The sequence below is a fragment of the Peromyscus eremicus genome, chromosome 10, assembly GCF_949786415.1.
Source record: "Peromyscus eremicus chromosome 10, PerEre_H2_v1, whole genome shotgun sequence".
NCBI classification, from domain to species: Eukaryota; Metazoa; Chordata; class Mammalia; order Rodentia; family Cricetidae; genus Peromyscus; species Peromyscus eremicus.
In genome coordinates this window covers 38,321,260-38,346,828 of record NC_081426.1, presented here as the reverse complement: position 1 = coordinate 38,346,828, position 25,569 = coordinate 38,321,260, and the positions used below count along the sequence as shown (strand labels likewise).

At 41.3% G+C, this 25,569-nt stretch overlaps 1 protein-coding gene across 1 annotated transcript in view; it reads left to right on the top strand.

Moving 5' to 3' along the window:
* Nucleotides 1–25,569, top strand: part of Tapt1 (transmembrane anterior posterior transformation 1) — a 51,431-nt gene that overhangs the window by 6,581 nt on the left and 19,281 nt on the right. Inside the window, 4 exon segments of the mRNA XM_059275838.1 lie at nt 1,672–1,802; nt 15,122–15,240; nt 24,315–24,477; nt 25,204–25,339. Coding sequence (XP_059131821.1) covers nt 1,672–1,802; nt 15,122–15,240; nt 24,315–24,477; nt 25,204–25,339 — 549 coding nt within the window.

Here is a 25,569-nt window from a genome sequence, read left to right as displayed (position 1 = left end):
GGGACTTGTATTCTCGTCTTTCCACTTCTGAGTTGATTGTCTTTTAAAAGTGTATCATTGATATTTATTAAGTTCCACCAATGTTGGGCATTTGGATCAATCCTACTTTTGTGCTTATATAGGTCATCTTAAGTAAATCAGTGTTAAATAAGACGAGATGGAAAGTACCAAAGTTGGCACTGAACTCTGTATAAGCATAGCCTTACAGTGTTAGCATTTCTCTTGTATAGCAGCAGCACATAGGGCTTTCTTTTTCTCTTAAGATTTTTCTATAGTTCTAGAAAGTTTCTAGTCTACAGTTATCCTGTATGAATGAGGTTATATGGTACCTTTAAATCAGAGCATCTGCTAATATAAGCAGAAACATTGTATCTTGTGTCTACTTCACCCAGTGACTTAACTGCAATACCCCGAGAAAGGAAAGCAGGATGCCTGGGGTGCACAGTGACCCTGCCTGCCCTGTACCAAGTAGCTATGGGGAAATGGTGGCATTTCTTCCCATGAACTCTTAACCTCCCTATTTCAAGCCCAGATACTTCTCAGTGTATCACCAATTCTGCAAATACATTATTAGTTTTATGTTTAGAGGTGTGTGTGTGTGTGTGTGTGTGTGTGTGTGTGTGTGTGTGTACACTTACATAGAACATACCACTTAAGCAAAACAAGCCAGGCATGTGATGTGGAACTCCTGGAGCTAGGGATTCGTTCCAGTGCTGACTGAAGTAAACTCTTTAAGGCTACTATTCGGAACCTCAGCTAGACCTGCTTCTGTCATTGCAGGGCCTTTTGAGACACATTTGACTGTCCCCACTTGCCAGTGCTTCAGTACTACGTCTGTTAGATCACAGAGTAGGCTCAGAGATGATTTGAAAACTTTTCCTATCCTGGAAGAAAGTTTGGCCTCCTGTAGAGCTGAGACAGTGATGGTCAGGTTAGGGGTTTGGAGAGATTGTTGAGGTGCCATGGAAGCATGGCACACCAGAAAGAATGGGGTCGGGCATCTCCATCTCAACTGCTTACCTGAAATCCAGCAGAGCGGAACATATTTCAGCTACTTTGACCTTGCCTTCCTCTACTGATATAAACTAGATGACTCTGTGTTGGAGGAGCAAAGGAAACATGGACAAGGCGGCCAACCCTAGGAAAGGAAGGTTCCGATTTGTGTAGCTATTGACTTCAAGGCAGTGGGAAGTTTTCACATAGCCTTCATGGAGAGGAGTGCTGCTGTTGGCCCTCTTCTGCATGATCTCGGGGTTCACCTGAGCAGGAGACAGCTGACCTGGGTCTGCATGGCTGCCCTGGCATAGTGATGGGCTGATAGCAGTGTCATCCAGGGCTCTGGAATGCTACTGGAATGCTACTCTTTCTTCTGTGTCTCTACCATCCCGGCCTGTAACACCATGAGAGCCAGGACTGGTTGGAAAGATGTTCTGACTTGTGGCTCTTAGTAACCATCCCTTCCATGCTCCTCTGGCATTTTCAGTTTATGCAACAGCAATCATTCCCCAACAGCACCCTCCAGTCATTTGGGTGTCCCTCTTCTAGGCACAGACCTATCGACTGTAGCATTCTCCTTTTGTTCTATGTGTATTACCTATGGCCCCAGCTCACCTGTGAGTTCCTTGATAAACACTGTTCTTTTTGTTTTGTGTCATTTTCTTTTTTCTGTAGAACTTTCATTATTGAGGTTCCTCAGTGCTGAACTAACAAGAGGGTACTTCCTCGAACATAACGAGGCCAAGTATACAGAGCGAAGAGAAAGAGTGTACACTTGTATGCGAATACCAAGAGAATTGGAAAAGGTACTTTTTTTCATTTCCAAACATCATTTGAAAGTTTTAATTATGAAAAAAAAATTGTGAAGAACGTCTGTTGAGTTTTTAAAATATTGGAAGTAACATGGTAAGTAATTGAATGTGTTTGGGGATATAGGATTGCTTGTAGAGAGCAGCTTATGACAGCTGGTTTTAGTATGAGGGGAACATCACTGAATCTCTCCACACCTTCATTTTGCTAGTTACTAAACTTCCCACATTTTCATCTTGTCCAAGCAGCTTTAGCCCAGGATTTACTCTCTTTCTCTGAGCTGTTCTTCAGCTCCCTTCAGTTGTGTGTTTCTAGAATAGCACTTTCTTTTTTTTCCACTTAAGGTATTTGATTTCAGCCTTCTCTGAGGTTCCAATCTCTTAGAATAGCCACATGTTTGAACACAGAAGTGACAGACCTTCAAAGGAAAAGATGACTTGTTTAAGCCTTGTCACAGAAAGCGTCCTGCTAAAGAGATACCGAAAAACAGCACTAAGTCTTCAGTAGCTTGTTGTGAGGTCAGTCAGCGGACAGGAAAGCCCTTTACCTCTATGCTGCTGGCGTTAGGAGTCCTGAGAGATTCTAGATCTTATTACAACGCAAGATGTATGAACTAATTCATGGGTTTTTATAGTAACAGAAGGCTTGTCGGGTCTAGCTGCTTCCTCAGAACTGTGCTTCCCAGCTTGCTCGCTCGGTGCACTGTGAAGCAAGAGGTATGGCAGGCAGTGGGAAGCCACCAGCCAGCCACTATGGCTGAGGCGAAGAAGCGAGTGTAGATAGCCAGTTTCAGCAACTTTGCTTTGTATAGGCTCTTGGTAGAGTACCACCTGCTGAGGTTTGAGGGAGTCAGTCCTGGGACAAGATCTAGAAGACTGCTGAGGAGGAGGCAGTGGCCCTATGCATGCCTAGTGATCAACACATTGTTTTCTTTCTAAGGAGGATGAAGGATCCCATGGAGGAGCCCAAGAGACTGATGGATGAGGGGGGTGGGAGGACTCTGCAGCATCCCTTCCTCAGCACCAGAGTAGCTGCATTTTCTGTTTGGGGATTCGGCTAGAATTGTGTCTGGGGCTGGCAAGGTGAGACAGAAGAAAGTAGAACATGAAACCAGTTCTTCTGTTGGTTGCCTTTTAGACCTCACTGTTTCTCTTTTCCAATGATAAACCGTAGGCTAGAAGTGTTTGGACACAGTGCAGAGGCAGAGGGAAGGCAGTCTGTTGACATCTAGTTTGCCTGGGATAGGACCAACATATACTCATCTAGCCTTAGGCCTCTGTGTGGGGAAAGTTTTTCTCTCAGTGAGCAGTCCTGGACACAGTTTTTCTCTGGAAAAAAACTAGGAGGGATTTATCTGCAAACACAGGCAAACTTCATAAATGCATCCACGGTCTTCCTTACAGTGGGTCCCTATGTCTCTGATCCCTTTGTTATAACATCCATTAATTCTTTTCTTCATCAGAGCAAGCATAGTGTACACATCATTTTCCTTCATAGCAAGCAGATGTCATGTTTCATGGTGAGAAAATGCCCACATGTGGTGATATATTATGTACCCTAATAAAATTTGCCAGAAGAGATAAGACTTAATACAAGCAAGTATCTTAAACTAGGATCCACTGTGAGACCACTGTTGGGTTAAGTAATGAATGAGGTGTGTTGTCATCAGGATTTGCCTTTTTAAAGAAAGAATCTGTACCAGGAGTTAGTATTGTTCATAAAACTGCATATATTTGTATGAAGGTTAAATGTATAATATCCCAAACTTGAATTACCATTCATTTCTCAGTGGTTTTGCCTTCCACGAACAGGACTGCTGGCTGTAGGTCTTTTAGGAACATGAGGAATGCTTCAGAAGAGGGTCATATTTTTCAGTTGAGTACATGTCTCTTTGACTGCTAATATAAAAATGGGACCTCACTTAAAGCCTGGGAGACTGTTTGGCATTCAGGTTAATCTAAATGATTTCCTCCCTTTTAGTTAACATTGTCTGTACCAACATATAATACTTATTGGCCATTTTCTTGGTAAATGCTGTATTTTTCAAATAACATCTGGAAGCGATACTTTGCAATTAGAGAGCTCTGTGCTTCTCTGAAGTCTGCAAGGAGTGTAAAACATTACTGTTCATGCTTTAAGGCCAAGGGAAATCAGCTCAGTATCTTTTACCAAACCTGTGAACTAATGTGGAACAAAATAATCCCAGAAACTGCATGATATGTCAGCAGATGAACAACTTTACACTTGACATCCTCTGTTTGAAACAGTGCTTCCAACTTTTCATTAACACTCCTTTTCAAACTTCTTCCCCTGGGACAAGGCCCAGACATTTTAGAGTACTTTTTGGTCTGGGTGGGGGTGAATTTCTTTTTCTCTGTCTGTCTGTTTGTCTGTCTGTCTCTGTCTCTGTCACTCTCTCTCTTTCTTCTTTTTTTTTTTTTTTTTTTTACCCGAGCCTCCCAGTCCTGCCCAGCTTTGGGACTCTTCTGAGGTCCGCTCCTGAGTGCTTCTGGTCTACTTTGGGAGTGTCGTTCTGTGTCCCATAAAACTGAGGAGACTGGCATTCTCTGCGAGAAAAAGCAAGAGGCAGAATAGTGCAGTGGCTCTCCAGCCAGGCTGCCACACTGGCTTCAGATCCCAGCCCCACAGCTTCTAGCTGTGACTCCTGGGGTATTCCCTCACCTTCCTGTGCCTGGCTTTCCTGCTTCTGGATCAGTGACATATTGAACCTTATAGAAGTGTTTTCAGTTTTTTACCAGTCCTTTCTAGGAGTGCCCTGCTGTGGAACAAGATGAATTTCTTCATCCACAGGTTTCATTCTAAGCTTTCAGGACACAGCGGGAGGTGCTTGGGAGAGCCCTGGTTCCAAGGCACCCCTAGGCCCCTTCTTTATCTCCTGCTTTGCTTTCATTAAACATGACTTTCCAGCCGTGCAAGAGTGATTGTCTGTCAGCCTTTCTCAGATTGCTAACCACGTATAGAAAGAGAACCTAGGGAAAGCCGGATGTTCCTGCTTTCCTTTTAGGCAGGCTCTCTTGGGGTAAACCTGATCTTGTTCATGAAGGATTTACCAGACAGGCACATTAGATAACATGGCCTGTAGCTAGTTCATAGTTCACAGCTTTTGATACAACTGGAGACTAGTTGAGGACAGAGCCCCGTGTCTTCTGCCCTATGTGGCAGTTCCTGTGCTGACTTGCAAACTGAGTTCATGCACCCATATTTTGTTAGGAGCAAGTGCTAGGGAATGATTGGCTGTGTGTCACATATGCAATTATCTCTGTCCAAGGGCCAATTTTGTCGTCTCTTTGAACCTAAAATTGTAATAAATAATTTTGCAAAAATTAAAATTTGGCAAAAAATAAAATTCAAAAAAAACTGCCCATCATAGCATTTTCTAAAATTCCCTGACTAATTTAAGGAGATAAAGACCACATAGTTATTGATTAATTTGTTCCCTCTTAAGTACTTATAGTATATCCTAGGCATTTGTAGCATGGAAGTAAATAGATAAATATAAAACTCATATTTTAGCATGGTGGGAAATATTGTATACAGAAGTAATTATAATTGAAGATATAGAATGGTAAGTGCCGTTAAGCTGTATAAGTAAAATGCTGCTTTCAGGAATTTCAAGAAGGGAAAGTTTGCTTAGAAGGTGAGCTGCAGAAGAAGACTGAGGCAGAGCCTGGGAAGGAAATTTGTGTGGCAAAGCTAGGAAGAGAAAGAGGTAGGTTGTGAACAAGCATCATAGGGTATGTATGCATGCACCAGGTGGTATGGGTGAAGGTGCTGGAAGGAGGCAGAGATGGGCACATGGGTGTGAACAAGGAGCCACCAAGAACTAGAAGATGGGCTTCATCTAGATTTTGCCTTAGTGTTTAGAATGTAGCTTCAGGAGGAGACTACCAAGATGTATTCCTTAGGAGTGCTCTAGCTGTGTAACAGAAAGTCAGGTTGGTAGAGACTTACTCAACACACTTTCTCTCCTTTCCTTTGCGCAAATGTAGTCAGAGGAGGTCTCAGTTGGTTCAGCAGGCTAGTGACCTGCAACAGCTCCAGGACCTTGTTTCACCCAGTCTTCCTTACTTAGCTTTTGATCTTCCTGCTTCTTGATCTTAAACAGAAAGTTGATGACAACAAGCTATTAAATCTGCATTATAATCAGAAAAGAAAAAGGAAGGGCTGGTACTGCCTGCCACCTTTTGATGAAAGCTTTCCCTGAACTCCCAACATTCCACTTGTGCCTTGTTGGCTAAATAAGCACATGGCCACCCCCAACTGTATGGGGGACTAGGATGATGAATGTTGGGTTTTAGCAACAGAGGAAAGGATTAAGAACAGTTACTGAGTTAGCCTCGGAGCTCTGCTTCTGAAAAACTAGGACAGCAACAGTCGGTGTGGACTGGAAGTGAGCATAGAAAGCTCACAACCCTTCCTTAATTACATATCTTTTTATATACCATTATCTACAATTGATTTATCTACCTCTTATGTTCTTTATTTCTCATGTTGGACATATATCAGATATACGTTACAATAATTATTGTGAAACTTTTACAAAAATTACTTGTTTATGAACCTTACCTGTTATGAAAAGTTAGACTAAAATGAAAGTATATTTTTACCTTGTAAATGCATGCTTTGGGCAGTCATTTATTTCACAGTTACCATACTTTGTACATTACAGTTTTTAAATACATCTTAATGCAAACTAAGCTCCACTGTTCAGTTTTAAATACAGCTACCGATTTATCAATCACCTGTTTATTCATTATTACTTATTTATTTTGTCATACTAAGGATTAAGCAGAGGGAGGTGTGCTGAGGCAAGTGCCCTACCACTGAAGCACCCCAGTCCTGTTTTTGTCATTTGAAAACAGATATCACTAAATTATATCCTAGACCCACCTCCAAATTGAGATTTTTCTACCCTCTAGCAAATATCACAAGTTTTTATGAGCCTTAAATTTATCAGGTTGAAGGTTAAAAATGATATTTGTGTGTTGGTCAGATTTTGACACTGACATAAACAACTAAGGGGAGACAAAATTTACTTGGTTCAAATTATTTCAGAAGTACAAGTACATAGACCTTGACTCTTGCTTCTCAGCTACTGGTGAGCCAGAACCTAGTGATGGGAGTGGGTGTCAGGAGCAAACAGGAAGCTGAGAGAAAGAACAGAAAGGTGTCCAGGATAGAATACAGGTTTATTTAAGGATAAACCTTCCATAACCTACCTCCTTCCTAGGCTCCATCTCCCAGGGTCTCAGGATCTCCCAAAATAGTAGCATCACCTGGGAACCAAATGATCTAACACATGAAACTGTTGTAGACCCTTCATATTCATCCACAAGAGGCATGGAGTTGTATTATTACTAAGCATGGAGTGTTAACAAGAAGGGAGAGGGGTTCCCAGAACACCAGAAGCAGGTGATCCACCATCAACCGCCTGCTCCTCTGAGTCTCCTTAGGACTTTACTTTCTTCTTCTAAGATGAAAAGATGGACAGCGTCATCTCAAGAGGTCTAATAGTATATGAACCTGTCTTAGTTACTTTTCTACTGCTTTGAAAAGACACCATTACCAAGGCAACTTATGAAAGAAAGCATTTTGTTGGGGGCTTGTTTACAGTTTCAGAGGGTTAGTCCATGACCATCATGGTGGGGAGCATGGCAGCAGGTGGGCAGGTATAGTGCTAGAGCAGTAGCTGAGACCTTATATATTACTTGCAAGTTCAAAGCAGAGACAGAGACTGGGCCTGGTGTGGACTTTTGAAACTTCAAATCTCATCCCCAATGATTCACGTCCTCCAACAAGGCCACACCTCCTAATCCTTCCCAAAACAGTTCCACCAACTAGGAACCGAGCATTCAAATACATGAGCCTAAGGGGCCATTCTCATTTGAAACACCACAGACTCTTAGAGTTTGCTTCTGAGAAACAGGAAAAATAGATGGTAACAGAAAAATTCCAAGAAAGAGAAGATTTCATTATCTATTAGGAGAACCTAATTCTTGCACTTTTTTGAGAGTAAGCAAGGTTAACATTTAACAGAATAATTCAGAAGTTCATTTCATAGTAATAAACTTAATTTGACATCATGTAAAGCTGTTTTTGTTTCATCATAAGACATATATAAAGAAAACTTAGTAGTAGCTATCGGTTCACTTTATTTTAGTGAAACAGCTCTCGATTTCATTGTGAAACTGATATACTCCTTACTCAGACCCCTGTTTGTGTCAGTTACTTCTTGGTCATCCTCTTGGTTTCTCATTCCATGATAGTGCATTTATAGAAACATCCTTCTAAATCCATGTTGGGATGCAGCCTTCCTTTGTCTGGGACACACTCTTGCCCAGATCCCCATTTATGGAGCTACTGTGAAGATAGAAGGCTAGTACAGGCCAACTGGACCTTAGCATTTTGGTAGACCTTCCTCCTCTTCTTTGCGGGGTGTATCATCCCTGTCTGAGGCAATGATGACAACACCACCAGCCCCCTCAGAAGTAAGGCTTGATATGATGGGACAGCAGACAGTGAATTCCCAGCTACCTCATTGTGAAGTTGCTGTTACCTGCTGGGCACATAAGACCATCCAGCAAATTAAAAGATGACTGCTTGTAAACTTACAACTTATGGGCTATTGGTCAGGAACTTCTTCTTGTCTTGTTGGCTTTGGACACCTTATATGATGCCATTTTGGTCCCTTATTCAGGCCATCTTGATTCAACTGCCTTGACTATGTATTGCCAGCCTAACAAAGCTGATCTCTTCCTAAAAGTAGATCTGAGCCTAAAAGATGCATTGTCATCTTGCGTCAGCTGCCTTCATCTGCAGGAGCTGTGAAGGACTCAAGTATTTGGGTACCTTTCATCCTATTGTAGCTTTAAGGGCACTCTGACTGTCCTGCATCTGGCCAGCCTCTCAGCAAGACCCTCTCTGTCCTGTCTGTCCCATTAACAGTAATAAGTAGTAATTCTGCCTTGTGTATTATGAAAATTCTAACTAATTTAGCATAAGTGGAGTGCCTAGGACATACTATCAAATAAGAGAGGCCAGAAAATAGTAGGGTCATTCATTGTGCAAAAACCTTTCTACAGATGAAATTCTTCAGTTTATTTACCTTATATAAAATATGTCTACTGTTAAGTGTGTACCAGATGTAGATTATGATGACTGTGATGCATTGATTGAGATTCTGTTGCTTTCTGGGTTTACAGATGTGTATATAAACTTGCCCATCACATATGAACCTGACTCAGCAGTCCTTTTGTTGACCATCTGAGTATAGACTTCTTAGGGACATGAAAATTACTTACTCTGGAGATGTCCTTAAATGTGCAGCAATTGCTTTCAAAGTCAGATCCCTACATGTGGGTTTTTTTAAAGAACTTCTGGATAAGAAGTTGAGCTCCTTAGCTATTAACTGAAGATAGTATTATCCCTCTTATATAACTGCACCCACAGCCTACACCCCACATTGCATGAAGCACATTTTTTTGTGTGTGGAATTCTGGTCCTCTTGACTCTGTCTGGCAAGGTCTAGTCTCTGGGTTGCCCCCTCTGTGGAAAGCTTTCCTGACTGTCTTGTGCATATGACTCAATGCCCCCACCACTTCCAACACAAACGCCACACAAACCAGATTCTTCCCCAGGGTTTCCAAAATAGTTACTTTAGTACTGAATTTGTAGAAAGGATATGCCTAGAGAGTGGTCCTGAGGATTTCTGGCCTCTCTCACTATGCTGTTGACTATTGCTGTATTCCATTAACACCCTGTGGAGTGTCTGTCCCAAGGATCTCTTTACCCCAAGTGTAGGACCAGATTTTTAGAAAAAGTGGCATTTGGGGCTAGAGAGGGAGCTCTTCCAGGCTCTTTACCCTCTTCTCCAGCTAGCACTCCAGACTTCAACCCACTGACATAGTATGATGATGTTTGCTGGCCTCAGTAGAGGAGACAGTGCTCAGAATTCACAGGAGCTCTGAAAAAATACATTCCACAACTGGTTTTGCTTCTTCCTAGCCATAGTTTTATTTATTTTGAAATTTCAAATGGCATTAAGGGAGGAGCCCTGGAGATTTTTATTTTGAACTTAAAAAAAATCCCCATGGATAGAAGCTATGCTTTTATTGTTTTCAGATGAGTATTTTTCAAATGACTAAGAGTAATGTTAGTAAGTTCTGTGTAAATGCTTAAGAGCAGCTGTAGAACTTTTCACATTCAATATTTAATGTTTATTGCCCAACAGTGTTGCAGGAACATTACCGCTCTATAATGTCCTCAACATAGAATATTGGGTGTTCAAAGCCTACAGTGAATGTTTTTTTTTAGTGTAGGAGACTAGGACTTCAGCAGTGAGTTTGAGCATAGACCATGGTGCAGTTTCCTGCAGACTGGCCACCATCTTTGCCATGCCCCTGCTGCTCAAAGAATGTATCCTTAGCATCACTGCAGAGTTAGGTGCTGTAGCCTGCCTGCAGAGGTGGCGAGACGGGGCTACACCTGGAGAGGTTCAATGGGCCTGAGGGACAAGATCTCTAGAGTCAGACCAGCAAACACACCTGTCCTTTGACTGCTTTCACTCAAGGAATTGCAGGGGCCAGCTCACTAATTAAGCCCACAATTGCTTTTGAAGTTTTTTTTTTATTTTTTAAACCCACAGTTGATCAATCTGGGCTCTAAGAATAAAATTGAAGAGATTATGTGAAAATGGAGTGTCTGCAGTTTGTGACTTGTAATTGACCTTTGTAAGAACTTCCCCTGTGTTCCAGCACTGCTCTCAGCAGCGGCCCACTGCCTCCATGCCTGCAGTGTCTGCTCCAGAAGGAGCCAGACTTTAACTTGCCTACCGTCGTAGGCTGAGTTTGACACCGAGCCAGCATTGATGAGTGGTTCATGGGCTCACTGAGAACACGTTTCAGTTTTACTTTACATGTATGGGTGCTTTGACTGGATATATGCCTGTGTACTACTTGCATGCCTGGTGCCTGTAGAGACTAAAAGACGGTGTCATAACCTGGAACTGGAATTACAGATGGTTGTGAGCATTTATATGGGTACTGGGAATGGAACGCTGTTCCTCTGAAAGAGAAGCCTGTGCTCTTAACAGCTGAGCCATCTCTCCAGCCCCAACTTTGACCTTCTTAAAGCAATAAACATGTTTTTAGTTTGTTTGTTATTTGTTTGCTTGCTCTTTTGTTTTTTGTTTTGTTTGCATTTGCTGGTGGAAATATTTAGGTGTTTTTGTCTTTGTTTTGTTTGGTGCTGTTTTGTTTTTAAGACATGATCTTGTATATAGCCCAAGCTGGCTTGGAATTCAGCATGTAGCCCTGCTGGTCTTGTGCCTTCTTCCTCACTCACTCTCCTGCGTGCTGGCTGTAGGTGTGCACTACTGTGCCTGGCTATGAGCATGTACTTGATTAATTCGTCAAAATCTCTGCCTAGGCAAAGCTCTACAGTGTTTAATTAAGGAAGGATGAAAGGATAAACTAAGCAGTGACCAGGCCCAGGGAAGATGTTCACCTAAGACCTGTGTCACCTTTGTCTCTTTCTTTCTGGGAAAACGTGAGCAACTGAATACAAAGAATTAAAAGCCCAAAACTCCTGCATGTGTTCTCTTTTATACATATTGTCCTTACACTTTGCTTTGGGGGTTCTTTTTTCTGCAGTATTTTTAGTTTCTTTTTTATCTTATAAAGCAAGTGCAAGCAGATGACATCTTTGCTGTAAAGGTGAGACATAGGTAAAGTAAGAGTCCCTGTTCTTTAAGATGGGCAAGGTGAAGATGGACAGCAGTAGCAGGGCTGAAGAAGGAAACATGGGAAGAAAGTGACAAGGATCAAGAATTTGATGTACATCCTGTGACAATCCACTGTTCTGACAGACTGTGACCTAAAGGCATATTCAAAACCACTGCTGGAGGCCTGGCCGTGGTGCTGTACACCTTTAATCCCAGCACTTTGGAGGCAGAGGCAGGCGGATTTCTCTGAGTTCGAGGCTAGCCTGGTCTACAAAGCGAGTTCCAGGACAGGACAGCCAGGGATACGCAGAGGAAGCCCTGTCTCAAAAGAACAAGGAAAAAAAAAAATCACTGCTGGTTTTGTGGTGGTCACAGCATTGCATTTGTTTTGAAATTTGGATGAATTGTTCAAGGAAGGCAGGAGATGTTTGTGTCTCCGAAAAAAAGCTGCATATGTCACTGGTGTCATTCATTACTTTACAGTCATACCTTGTATGTGGAGAAGGAATTCATTCACAGTTACTTATGAATGGCTAAGTAATTTATAGTTAGTCTAAATAAAAAGGAAATAAAAATTACCTGCCTGCCCGAGATACCACACTAAGATTTGAAAGTACATATTATTTATGTTGATGTGTTCTCAAACTTTTATAACATATTTTAAAGCTAGCAGCCAGTCACAATATGAGATTCATTAAATTCTTGTGTTTTTTAAAGATAGTAAACAGATTGCAAGGTTAGTTAGCCAAAAGAAAACCCAACCTAACCCATAAGACTAGTAAAAATAGTGGAAACTCTGCTTGAATTGCTTGAAGCAGCAAGAACAGGACCTTTGATCTGACTAGACAGACTTGCTAGTTCCCTTGCGGATGCACATCCTTGGGCCAGCATTCGGCCCTCACATCCATGGCTTCCGAATACGTCAAGCAGAGGTGATCATTTCCTCAGGAGCTGAACACCAACGCTTGCCTGGAACGCTGCAGACACTGGCAGGAGACCAGAGCAGCCGGAGACGCTGTGTCCATGAAGTGGATGAGGGACAGGGCTAGGCTCAGCTCCACTCATCTTTCTAGTTTCTTTACATTTGTAACGAATATAGAAGAATGCTGCTTAGGAGAAAATGTAATGCCAGAGTGGTAAGGACTGTTCTATTTCTGCCTTTCCAAGCTGAAGGGCTTTGTGTTGCTTTTCCTTTGCATTTTGTATTCTCACATTTGTGGACATTTATCCTCAGCTGAAATGGCTTTAAATTGCAGCCACATGTTCTCCTCTATTTTTGTGATGAGATCTTTTGCCAGATCCGTTGGTCCAGGTATAAGACCTACACAGTGTAAGAAGGATATTGACAAGCCATTTGGTTTAAGGCACAGACTTGGCAATGTGAAAGGCAGGCCTTTGGACTTTTGCTACTGCTATGCACCATAGATGCTACTAACACAAAATCTGCTCAGCTGCTAAAGGAGTTTTCTTCTTCTCCTCCTCATGGCCCTGAAGGCTTTCTTCCTACTCCTTATGCCAGGCCATGTCTTCTGCCCAATTCATGTTGTATGTGTGGCACATGCTCATCTCCTCACAAGTTATTTAAGGGCTTTTTCTAAACCTCTCCAAGGTGGTTTGGCCATTAGACCTTTCCTACGCCTGCACAAGCAGCTGGGTTAGCCCTGCACCAACATGACTGCTACTCTTGCTGATAGTTAAAAGTCACATTCAGCTTCCTGGTGTTTTTGTGCCCACTGGGCTGGGCATGTTACATACCTACATTCACAATTTCAGGGCTGTTGGCTGAAAGAATATCATCTTCATTTCAGCATGAGCTCATGAGACAGGCACACACTCCTTAGTGTTTTGTGTGTCTTGTGTAGACATACCCGACATTCTTCTTGGAATCTGCAGATAGGAAAGACTTCTCAAGGGCAGGAGAGTCATAAATAAGGACCACTACTCAGTCAGTAGTACTCCTTTGCATAACTCGAAAACATGAATGAAAACCAGCACTTTACACCAGTAACGGCATCTGAGTGACTCTCCTAGAGGGAAGACTTAAAACGGTAGACTTCTACATGACTTAGGTTAACATTGTGCTTTCATTGTTCATGAGTCTAGATTGTTGAAGAAAGCTGTATATTCAGATTAAGAAATCTGGAGTATAGATAATGTATTTATTTCTTGGATTTTGTCAAAATTAATAAAATATTGACTTTCATTTAAATATGTATATATTTGTTGGCCGAGACTACCATGACAAAGTATTCCCATTGGTTAAGTTAAGCATAAGTTAAGCAACAGGGATGCAGAAGGAGAAGCCTGACACGAGGAGTCAACAGAGTTAGTGTCTCCTGCAGCCTTTCTCCTTGGCTTGTGGGCAGCTACCTTCTCCAAAGGTCCTCACATGGTCATTTCTCTGTTTCTGTGTCCCAATTCCCACTCTGGGCTGGAGAGCTACCTCAGCCATTAAAGGCTAAGGCACACAACTGGCATCTCCAGAGTAGCAGTCATGTTGGATCAGGACCTGTCCTAACGACCTTTTCACTTGAATCACCTCTTTAAAGATCCTATGCCTGGAAGTTAGAACTTTCTCATGAGTTTTGTGAGAAACGTCCGCTTATGGCAGGGTGAATTTAAATAACGCATGCAGGCCGGACAGTTTATTGTCTGAAGTTATGAAGACTTTTGTGGTGAGAGCATATTCATCGGACCATGTTTGTATGTCAGGCATACAGAAAGTCACCACTGTTTGAGAAGCAGAGTTTGGTAAACTAGGTTCAGTTACTTCAAGCTACAAAAAGACCTCACCCTCCCCTTAGGAAGTATTGTGCTAAATTTAATGGGTGAAAATAGAAAGTATAAATCCATAAGAAACAGGGGAGAGGTTAAAAAATTAGTAACTATTTTCTGCAGTTAGTCAGAATAAGGCCTTCCAAGTACAGGAGCTATCCATGCATTCAAGATTATGCTAAACTTAGTAACCAGTTTACAAAAACTGTTCAAATTAAAACTGTAGCTATCCAGTCTCCTGATGGACAAACGGGGAAGAATAAGGCTAAAGGGAGGAAGCTTGTCTGAAAGACTTTAGTCTCTCTAATATTTTAAGAAGAACCAGAAAGTCACATCAGTTGAGTCTGAGCATCTCATCTTTTGAGTAGTTGGCTCCTGTGGACGGTAAACTGAGAACTAAGAAGAGTCATGAAAGCATGTCCCAGGGCCTGGGTCCTAGAGGCAGGACTCTCGGGGTGGGAGAAGAGTCACTCACCTCTTGGTCCGGTGAGAGCTGGCAGTTAGGTTTCCGTGTCTCAGGCAGTTACTTGGGTCACAGGCAGATGGGTATTGGGGCAGGGTGTGGAACTGATAGATTGCAGGGTCCGATGGGGGATTTGGGGGGGGGGGGGTGAGGTTGCTTCCTGCAGGAGTTTTCCCTGCTGGCCGGCAACTGGGGCCTAACATTGTGCTATTTCTTAAACCAAATAATCAGGAATTAATTTTTCATAAAGTTTAGACAGCCTGAATGTTTGAATTTTGTATCTACAACTAAAGAATATTTCTCTCTTTTTTTCCTTCTCTCCTTTGTCAATGTAGCTCATGTTTTTTGGAATCTTCCTGTGCCTCGATGCCTTTCTGTATGTGTTCACCCTGCTTCCTTTAAGAGTCTTCCTGGCGCTGTTCAGGCTCTTCACTCTGCCTTGCTATGGCCTACGGTAAGTTTAGCTCTTTACTATTTTTAGTGTGCAAACAATTTCTTTACTTTTAGAACTTGTAGGGTTGTTAGAATAAAGATGACTCATATAGTTTCATTCACAGGTCTTTAAACACTGCTTATCTGTTCAATTTATATTATATAATATTATATATGTCTTCTTTTCCAGAGATTTTGAACTAGAACTGCTTTAGCCAGTAAACTGACACTAAGGTGGAGGGCTGTGTGGGTGAGCAGAAGAGAAACGGGACTACAAGTAGAGACTGACTGGCCATGTTCTTAACCCTCCCGAATGTGGGTTATGAGGCCTCCTGGGCTTCATCAGAGAAAGGTCCAGGTTCTAGTCTGGGGAGGTGGCTATCAGAATCCCCTAAGGAGCCCTTACTGCAGGCCTCCTCCTCTAGTTCACTTGAGAATCACTGTGTTAGTGCCCTTTGAATCCTTACTCACAGACTCTGGGTTGATGGCAGTAGAGAACTCTATGATGCCATCACTCGGATAGGAAAGACAAGGCAGCCCAAACCAACTTGGATCGCTAGTGGGTTATGGTGAGTGCCTGCCTCCGCTAAGGTTGTTTCCCAGCTGTCCAAAGATGATATTGAGAGCTCAGTACCTGCCCCCAGAAACCTGGAGATAGAGAAAGCATGCCAGCAGAGGGCCTGCCTACAGCATCCAGGAGTAAATGCCAGTTGCTTTCACTTCTGCTCCACCAAACAGAAAGGTGGACTGTTGAGCCTGTGTGAAGCTTGGGTGCTTTTGTTCTTCAGGAGAGTAGGAAGTCTGGTTTTATAGTTTTCCTTCTTGACAGCCAAACAGCATGCCTCCACTCTACTGTGAGGTCATCCTTTACAAATCACTGCTTAGCTTTAGCAGAGTCTACCAAGTGTCACCTTTGTAACTTTAAAAATAATCTCTTTCAGTTTGAAATTTTAAAATGCTGAAATGGACAATGATTTGTGAAGCTCCATTTAATTATAGTGAATATTTAATGGAGCATAATACTTGGGATTACAATTTAACCACCAAAGTTGAGTTAAGAAATTACTAGTACATAGTCAAAACAGTAACTTTTGTTTAAAAGACTAAGTCACAAAGAAGTTTCTTTTGAAGTAGAAAATGAGCCTATACTTAATAATAATAATAATAAATATAGTCCTTTTGAATGATCCTTAATCCATTTTGATAAGGAAGAAATGCTTCTAATGTAAATAGAAATAATATAATGATCAGGTTGTGAAAGGAGTAAAAATTACTCTTAACAAGGTTGCAGAGAATAAAACCATTGTAAGAGTTCAGCTTACCTCAGTGCTATAGAAGTTATTGTTTTGTGTCTATAATCTTTCTCATCTTCCAGAATGATATGAATTATGTCACACGCTTTATTAGCCATAAGTTAACTTGATGAGATTGTCTGAGGAGTTTAAGAACCAGTTTAGGATCTATCAAGTATTTCCTTTTACTTGGAGGAGAGTTTTCAAGGATGCTTATTCTCATTAGTAAGCCTTTGAAGACCCTTGTGGCACGGTCTTCACTGTTCACAGCCTCACCTTCATTTGCTGGTTTCTATTGAGAGCTTGATGAGATCATGGCATATTAGCTACCTTCTCTGAAGGAAAAAAAAAATCTATAAAATGCTACCAATTGCAAATCTTCATGTGTGGCTGAATAAAGAGGGTGGATACAGGGAAATTAGATTAATCCAATGCAACAACCTGACATAAAATAACTTGCAGGGGTTTCCCATGGACTTTGTGAGTGAGATTACTTCTTATTTATTCCTTGATCAGCAGTGTTAAACAGGTTCATATTCTACCCATGGCATGTTCTGGTCAGCTGTTGGCACACTTGGATGACACATTAAAAGAGTTTATAACCTAGCAACTCTTTCTTGTGGATTGGTTCCTCCCTTTCTATGTGGGTAGCACATGGGTGATGTAAGTACACTGCCTGATAATGGCATGTCAGTGTTCTCAAGAGTCTCTCGAGGGTGAAACTCATCTTATTTGAAGACATACCTTGTTCTTCAGGCATCTAACACTGTTTTCTGCTCAAAGTCATTTCTGTGTTTCTCTGGCAGTTGGGGAAGCAGGACATGTAAGTAGCATCTAGCATAGCCTTTCCGTTCTGGATAGTAAGAGGTGATGTAGCAAATGGGAATTCTTAAATCATCTACTTGAGTTTGTTTCACATAAGTGATTGGTGCTTCCTATAGTCAGCCTTTTTATAGTAGTATAAGTTTTTCGGCACATAATGATAGCTTTAAATTTTAGTTTGAAGCATTTTTCAGCCTAAATTAACTTGAGTCACATTTAAAAAGTACTTTCTCTTTCCGTGGTTTTATAGCTAAGAGAACTGTAGGGGGCAGCCTATTATAAACAATTTCTAATACTCCGTCTGCAGTGTAGGTTAACTGAAGAGTTACATTTCATGCTATCACTCATATTTATATGATAAATGATACACAAAAATACAGTTAAAATTGTGTAGCAGAATTTTAGCCATCTTGAAACTTCTATATGAGCAGGCAAGATCACAGAAAATATGAAGAAGCACTGCTTTAAATGTCTTAGTACCTTCAATATTTTATATATGAGTTAAACAATGTGTGTTTAGAGTAGTGTGAGCCACAGTTTATTTTCTCTGAACAGTGAAAATAATGTCTCTGTTGATTTTTTTAAAGCATGGAACTGAAAACATATTATACTGGGAAAAGTGACTCTGAACATAACTATCATTAATATTATGCCTATGACCTTTCAAGTATTCCTAGAATACCCAAATACATTTTATTTTTACAGAATTATTTAGAAATAGCCAAATTTTTCTATCTTGCAGCCTCCCTTCCAATATCTGTACTTCTGTTAAAGATTATTTCATTTGCTTTGCCTATAGCTGTCTCATGTTCCATCTTTTTCAGCAAACAAAAAGTGCTCTTTCCTTCAGTCTGACTGGAAACCTACAGAGACGTTGATTGGATGCTTGTTCACAGCTGTTATCATTCTCATCTCTTCCGTTTCGATATTTTGTCAAAAAATATCTTCCTAGTCTCTTTGTTAATTTTTTTCTAAAAATAGAAGAAAGCTGTGTTTGTTAATTAAATCCAAACATGGCAAGAATAGTCTATAGCTGGACAATGTCTTTTGACATTGCTACCTTGAGTGAGTGTTTCCTCCTCCTCTGCCTGCAGTTCTCGCTGGTCAGCATCTGTGAGAGACTTTAAAGCAAAGGATGCCCTCACCCAGAGTTTCTGCTTTCAGCCCATTCCTAGATCTTCTGCTATCTTGATGTGGTTTTTGGCTTTGGTTTGAGGTTTGGGTTTTTGTTGCCACTGATAACAATTGAGTGAACAGAGGCATTGCCTTTAACAAGGGGTGAGAACCAGGAAGATTTTGTAGCCTGTTCAGTAACTCAGCCTTCCTTTTGACTGCTTTGCCAACTCTCAACCAGTTAAAATTGTGTTCATTGGGGGATGTTGTTGGGGTGTTATTGTGAGTCTACGGTGGGGTGTGCTGCTTGTAAAGGATGCTGCCCTGCTCCTGTGGAAAGTTTATACCACTTCTCAGTGATCTTAGAAAGACTTGGTTGAATCTGCTTCTGATGAATTAACAGTCTTAACCCACTGCTACCCAGTGTTGAATGAGAGAGAGAGAGATGCATCTGGGGTCATGAGAAGCAAGTTTTCTCCTTTCCTAGATAGGGTAAGATAGCTTCAGTTTAGAGATTAGGATGATGTGTGTTTTCAGTGACTGAAGATATAGAAACAGAATTGGGTTAGGATACATTATGTGAGTTATCTGGGCTTATCAAATACTATCTTTCTAAGTTTAACATATTCCAAGTTTGTGAAATACGTTAAAAATACCAAATATATGTATAATTTATGGAGTATCTGTGGGAATACTGTCTCTTCCTAAAATTTCCATTATATTGTGCTTTAGAATTTTGTCACACTAAGTTAAATGTTGAATGAGATTGCAGAGGAAAATGGTCAAATCTAGAGCCCAGAACTGACAGCTATTAGTAAAGGAAACTCTGCAGAACGTTATACAGCGATAAATGAGTTGACTAGATTTGAGAATATGAGGGTGTTTTTCTTTTACAATTAGAGTTAATAAAATTCAGGCAAACAAATTTTCTGATCCCTTGTCTTTGTTTTAGACATGACTCTTATTGAAGGCTTCATTGACTTCTTTTTTTCTTCTTTTAGGAAAGGAGAGTATCTTTTCTTTTGAGAGTTGACCCCATAGGAGAGTTCTTATCTCCCAAAAGAACTATGGATTTCAAATTCTTGAGTTTCTTCACCTGTTGGCTTTCCTCTATGTGCCTTACCATATTCAACATAGTTGTGCTCAAATTAACATTATATGTGCAGCATAAATAGGCTTTTCTCTTTCCATACAAAATTAAGCCTTTACTCTGGCCTGAGTAACTAATGCCACCACAAGAGCATGTATGGAGAGCTCTTGGTATCTTTGTTGGGGAAACAAGTACGTCCATTATTCCCTCTTACCAGGGCTGATGGTGTGGTTCACCAGTGGAGAGCAGTGTACTGTTACAAGAAAGCTTTCATAACATCAGGTTTTGTCGCCCCATGTTCTTCAGCATGACGCTCTAAGTAGCGTAGCAACATTACAACCTCTCTCTTTCTTTCTCTCTTGTAAATCAGACCGAAGGGAGGAGCACTTTCACTTCCTTTATAGGATGGAGTGTGGTGGCACAGGGACTCCTTGTGGTGAGTAAACCCTGATTTTCCTTCTATACTCTTGGCCAAATTAACCTCCGCACAAAAGCAAAAGCACCAGCACAGGCCACAGAACCATCTGAGGATGGAAGCACTGAGGGAATGTGATTCCTAACTTCAGGAGCATCCTCACTGGGTCTTAAGTTTTATCCACACATCCTCACAGTGTTTGACCACACTGTCATCCATGAAAATCACCTGTCACCTATCTCTAATGACTCTGTGGGTCTCTGTGGCAGCAAACACCTCAGTCCTTGCCCCAGGGCTCAGCCCAGCCACTTGTTCCTAGAAGCACCCTTTTTATTTTGTGTTATTCCAAACACAAACAGCTTCATAAATCAGCTACTTCATTCTAATATAATTAATTTAAGGTACAGGAAAAGATGTTAGCCATCAAGTATAAAATGCTACGAGATTATTTTTTTGCTGTGTGTCAGTCAAACTTCAAAAATATTCAGTTTCCAAGGTTAGGAAAGCATCTTGATTTTAGTACTTTATTCTAGTTTACTTTAAGATTATAAAGGGACTTCTCTTTTAAAAAATGTGAACCACATGAAATACATAGTGTTTTAAATCTCAGTAGTACTTGTCCTTCTCCCCTTTCAGTTACACACGTGTTTTACAGTGAAGTGAGTCATGCCGACACCTGGCCTCTGTCCATGGCTTGAAATGAACTGGGCAGCAGGGCTCCGGGGGCTGGGTTTATGATTGCCTCTTCCTTCTTGATCTTGCTGGTACCAGTTTCACTTTCATAGCAGATATCTATCAAGGGTGAGGATGCCTCCCAGTGAGCATCATTCTCTGCCATAAAATTCTACTTCCATGGATCTATGAGACTTTAAACAGCTCAGAGATGTAAAATGTATTACATGAAATTGTCATTTGTAGTAACTGCAAAAGTATAGTGGAATTATTTGTAGGAATTAAAAGGTGAAATTTCAGAATGCAGGGAATCTATTTTCTGTATAGGTGTTTTAACTTGAATATCTTTTAAATTGTGTTAAATATTTTTATTTTAATTTCTATTGGGTATCTTATTTAATCTTGTCATGCCATGACATGTAATCAAACTATTATTCAAAGGTAAATTAGATTAGTGTGATTTTTTTGTTTTGTTTTGTTTTTTACTTTGTGCAGCATGCTCTTGAGATTTCCAGCATTTGCTAAAGGAGCTGCCCATAACTGCTCTTTAACAGCCATCGTAACTGGAACATCAGCCTGAAAGATTATTCAGATGCCCATTCCAGATTGATTGGCAGCATTATAGATAAGCTTCTTATGGAGTTTGTAATGCTTACTGATAGTTGTCTAAAAATATCCTGGTAGAGAGGAGCAAATGCTGTGATTGGTTCAAGTTGTTTTAATTAGATAAACTCATTTGTGAGGTTAGATCTTGGAGAAGCTGTCATGCATACAGGCATCTTGTAAGATGCCACTTGAGGAGTGGTTTGTTTTGTTTTTGCTGCTTTCCTTTTTTATTAACAGGCACATGTGGAAAGAAGATCCTTGTTTCCAGGGACTGAGAAACAAGTTTTATGTTGTGTTGGAGTAGCAGTCCTTAATTTTGAAAACCTGCAATCACCAGGGCAGGCAGTTAAGTTAGCAGTGGAGGAGTTCACCAGGGCAGGCAGTTAAGTTAGCAGTGGAGGAGTTCACCAGGGCAGGCAGTTAAGTTAGCAGTGGAGGAGTTCACCAGGGCAGGCAGTTAAGTTAGCAGTGGAGGAGTTCACCAGGGCAGGCAGTTAAGTTAGCAGTGGAGGAGTTCACCAGGGCAGGCAGTTAAGTTAGCAGTGGAGGAGTTCACCAGGGCAGGCAGTTAAGTTAGCAGTGGAGGAGTTCACCAGGGTAGGCAGTTAAGTTAGAAGTGGAGGAGTTCACCAGGGCAGGCAGTGACAGATAGCTGAGGAACCAGTGCAGTGTCTTTTGTCCTGTTTTCTTCTTATTGTGTATTTTATAAATTAATAAAATGAGAGGTGTGTTTGTTTCTTAACACGATAACTTTTCCAAATGATAAATTATATAAGTTTACTGACAAGTAGAAATGAATTGCTGATTTGTATCAGTTTGCAGGATCATTTTTAAAGTCTCAAAAGTCAGTGGTTGTTAAGAGCCATGCCTGCATTGATGCCTCTCAGTATGTTCCCTGGCCGTCAGTGGAGCAACAACCACCCATAGGCCAGGAAGGCAGGACTGTTCACCATGTCTCCTCTTGATATTTGAAGTAGAAATGTGTTTGCTCTTGACAGAAGAATCACTGCTCCCAGTCCTAGCCTTGTGTGGAGTGGGGCATGAAATCTCCTGGATTATCAGTTAGTCCTTGGCAGAGAACTGTGCTCTAAGTTGGGTATGTGAGAAGCTGAAGATAAAATATACCCTGCTTCCCATGAGAATGAGGCCACAATCTTTGTAGGAGGGAAGATCAGCATTGGAGAAAGGAAACTTGGGATAGAAGTAACGGTGGTGATTGTGTGCTCGGTGTATTTCTGCCCAGAGCTCTAACCTGAGCTGCAAAGAAAAATCCGTCAGACTTCTACATCTGTTGGAGGACCTGTGATCCGACTAACAAAGCCAGGTCTGTCTCCATGTAGGATCACTAGAATGTCTTCTTATCTGCTTAGAACCCTTCCTGGATGTGTCTGTTTCATACCTGCAGTGTCCCATATTGTGTCCAAACTTACTGGTAACCCAGGAAATGCAGTCTGTGACAGCTGCTTTCAGAGCCAGTGCTGCATCCTAGTTACAGAAACAGTTTAAGAGACTCGTGTGTTCTTTTGGAAAAGCCCTGCTCATGGACAGGCTGAGAAGAGCTGAGCAGAATACATAGCCAAGAAACTCCCAAGAGGTCGGTGTGTGGCTCAGAGGTCAGGGGCCCAGGAGCAAATGAGTTCAGCTCACACTGTTGCTTAGAGTCGTCACTGTTGGTGAAGATGAAGAGGCCACAGCTCCTAAAGCAAGCACTTGCTCCTTACAGTTGAGTATGCTGCAGGTGAAATCTGCCCAAACAGAAGTCTGAACCTTGATCCAGAGGAGTCAGCCTGCAGCGGACTCAAATGTACTCATTCTTGTCATGAGACTGTTAGGTCCAGTAAAGGGGAATCCTAAATTTCTTTCCTGTTTGTTTTCTCCATCTTGTTGTTCCTTCCTTAACTTAGGCTTAATTTTTAAGATCTGGGTCTCAGAAGGAAGGATCGACTCATTTTTTAATTATGAAAAATTCAAGTCATCTTACAAAGAACTAACTTCTACAGTAAAAGATTGTCCTTCAAACCAGTACAAAAAAGGAGGAGGGGGAGAGAAAGAAGAAAAGAAGATGAGGAAAGGATTCACTGGAAATTTAAATAAATCTTAAATATATAAATGAGTCATTCAAAGCAAGACCTGATAGCATAGGCTTATAATTCAAGCTGTTTAGGAGGCCAGGGCAGGAAGATTGCAAGTTCAAGGCCTTGCAGGACACCTTAATGAGACTTGTCTCAAAATATTGTTTAAGATTATTTTAAATGGAGGTATGGTTCAGTGGCAGAGCACTTCATTAGCATGAGCAAGTTTTGATCTTCACCTGGTACCAACTCTACTCCTCAGGTAAAGTAACACTGGAACTATATTGGGTTCTGTTTTTCACCAGGGCAACTGGCAAAAATTCAGAAGTTGGTCATGAGTTGTTTTGGAGCTCATAGACCACAGGCTTCTCAATATGCTGCTAGCATTGAAGTGTAAATTGACACAACCCTACAGAGGCCACATTGGCTGTTTCTCTCCAAAATATCAAGTGATACAACTTTACACCTAAAATTTTAGGATTTATAAAGCAGATGCATTTTTACTTAGGAGACATGTACATTGTGCTAGCATGTAGTTGAAAAAGAGGAGAAATTTGTCAAGAATGGGCCGGAAAAATTATAGGATGTGTTCAGGGAGGCGCCTACATTATGGTAAAGATGTGAGGTCCTTCGAACCACTGTGAACAATCCGGAGCTAGCTAGGCATGGCTGTAATCCCAGCATTGGCCTCAGACTCTCTGTGTAGCCAGCCAGGGCTGTTGCTGACTACTGTGGACAAGGTGCAGATTGGTTTGCACAAAACACCCATTGGACTGTGCAGGCTGATCCAGCGGTCACAAGTACGGTGAGGTTGCCTCCCCCGGAGAGCTGCTGCTTTAAAGTACCAGCAGCAGCAGGTGCCTGTCTGCTCTCTTCAGTCCTCATCCACTTCTTTAAGATTTATAACGTCAGCTGATTTTCACTGTGACCTTGGGATGCTGTCGTTTGTCCAGTAAAGATGACTTGCTTTGAAAACACCAAGAGTAAAAACCCTGTTTCCATTGTGTGTTTCAGGGACAGACGTTTGCTTCAGCCTGCACAGGTGTGTGACATTTTGAAGGGTGTCATTTTGATAATCTGCTATTTTATGATGCACTATGTTGACTACTCCATGATGTACCACCTGATAAGAGGGCAGTCTGTCATCAAGCTCTATATCATCTACAACATGCTAGAGGTAAGGCCACTTGCTCCTGCATGCTCGCTCTGGTCCTGCTGCCTGCAGACTGGCCAGTCCTCAAGATGTCAAGTCTAACAGTATAGAGGAAGTGGGCAAAGAAGGTTTGCTGTAGCTTCTGGGAAAGGGGCGTCATTCACTGGAGGATCTTGGGACAGTGCAGATTTAGTGGGGCTTGGGAGCTAAGCTTTTATTGAGGTGACGCCTGAACCACTGGTCCTGGATCATGCTTGAAGGGAGCAGCTCCTCAAAGATGGGTGTTTCCTCCAATTAGAGGAAAGCTTCCCACTGCCTGCACAGTTCTGAGAACATACACTATCAAATTGCAGATCTATTGCAAACCCACTTACCTATTGGCTTTTTGTTTCTTATAAGAACTTTAAAGAGTCTGAGTGACTGTTAATTATGTTCTTGCTTTACTAAACATAAATTGTTTTGAACTTTTTATTTCAAATTTCCCAATTTTTTAAAGTTTTGGTTTTGTTTTGGTTTTTGTTTGTTTTTGTTTTTTACAAATGGCTAATTTGACTAAGCCAATTGTGATTCCACATATGTATGGAGTACTCAGCATAAGCCAGGAGTAAGTGGAGGAAGTTATAAGCTTTGCTCCTCTTCAGCTTCCCTTCCAGAATCGTAAAATCAGGTTCAATATTTGCTTTTCATCTGGTGGCTGGTGAAATACTCAACTGAGCAGTTAGGAAACGTGTCTGCTATTTCTCTCTGCAGGTAGCCGATCGTCTGTTCTCTTCATTTGGACAAGATATCTTAGATGCTCTCTACTGGACAGCCACCGAGCCTAAAGAAAGAAAAAGAGCACACATCGGAGTCATCCCTCACTTTTTCATGGCTGTTCTCTATGTCTGTATCCTTGTAGACGTGGTGAACATTCCAGCCACCTGTGTGATTCTGCCCTATTTTATTTGTTTACCTGTTCCTGCATGAAATGCTGTATGTGTGCAGATTAAAATGAAATTCCTGGTTTCTTTTGAAAAATTGGTTGTAATATCCATTGTAAATTAGTTTAAGGCCTTCTGGATGCACAACTACTTTTCCTTGTGATTGATTGATTATAAGGAAACTTTGATGTCTGCC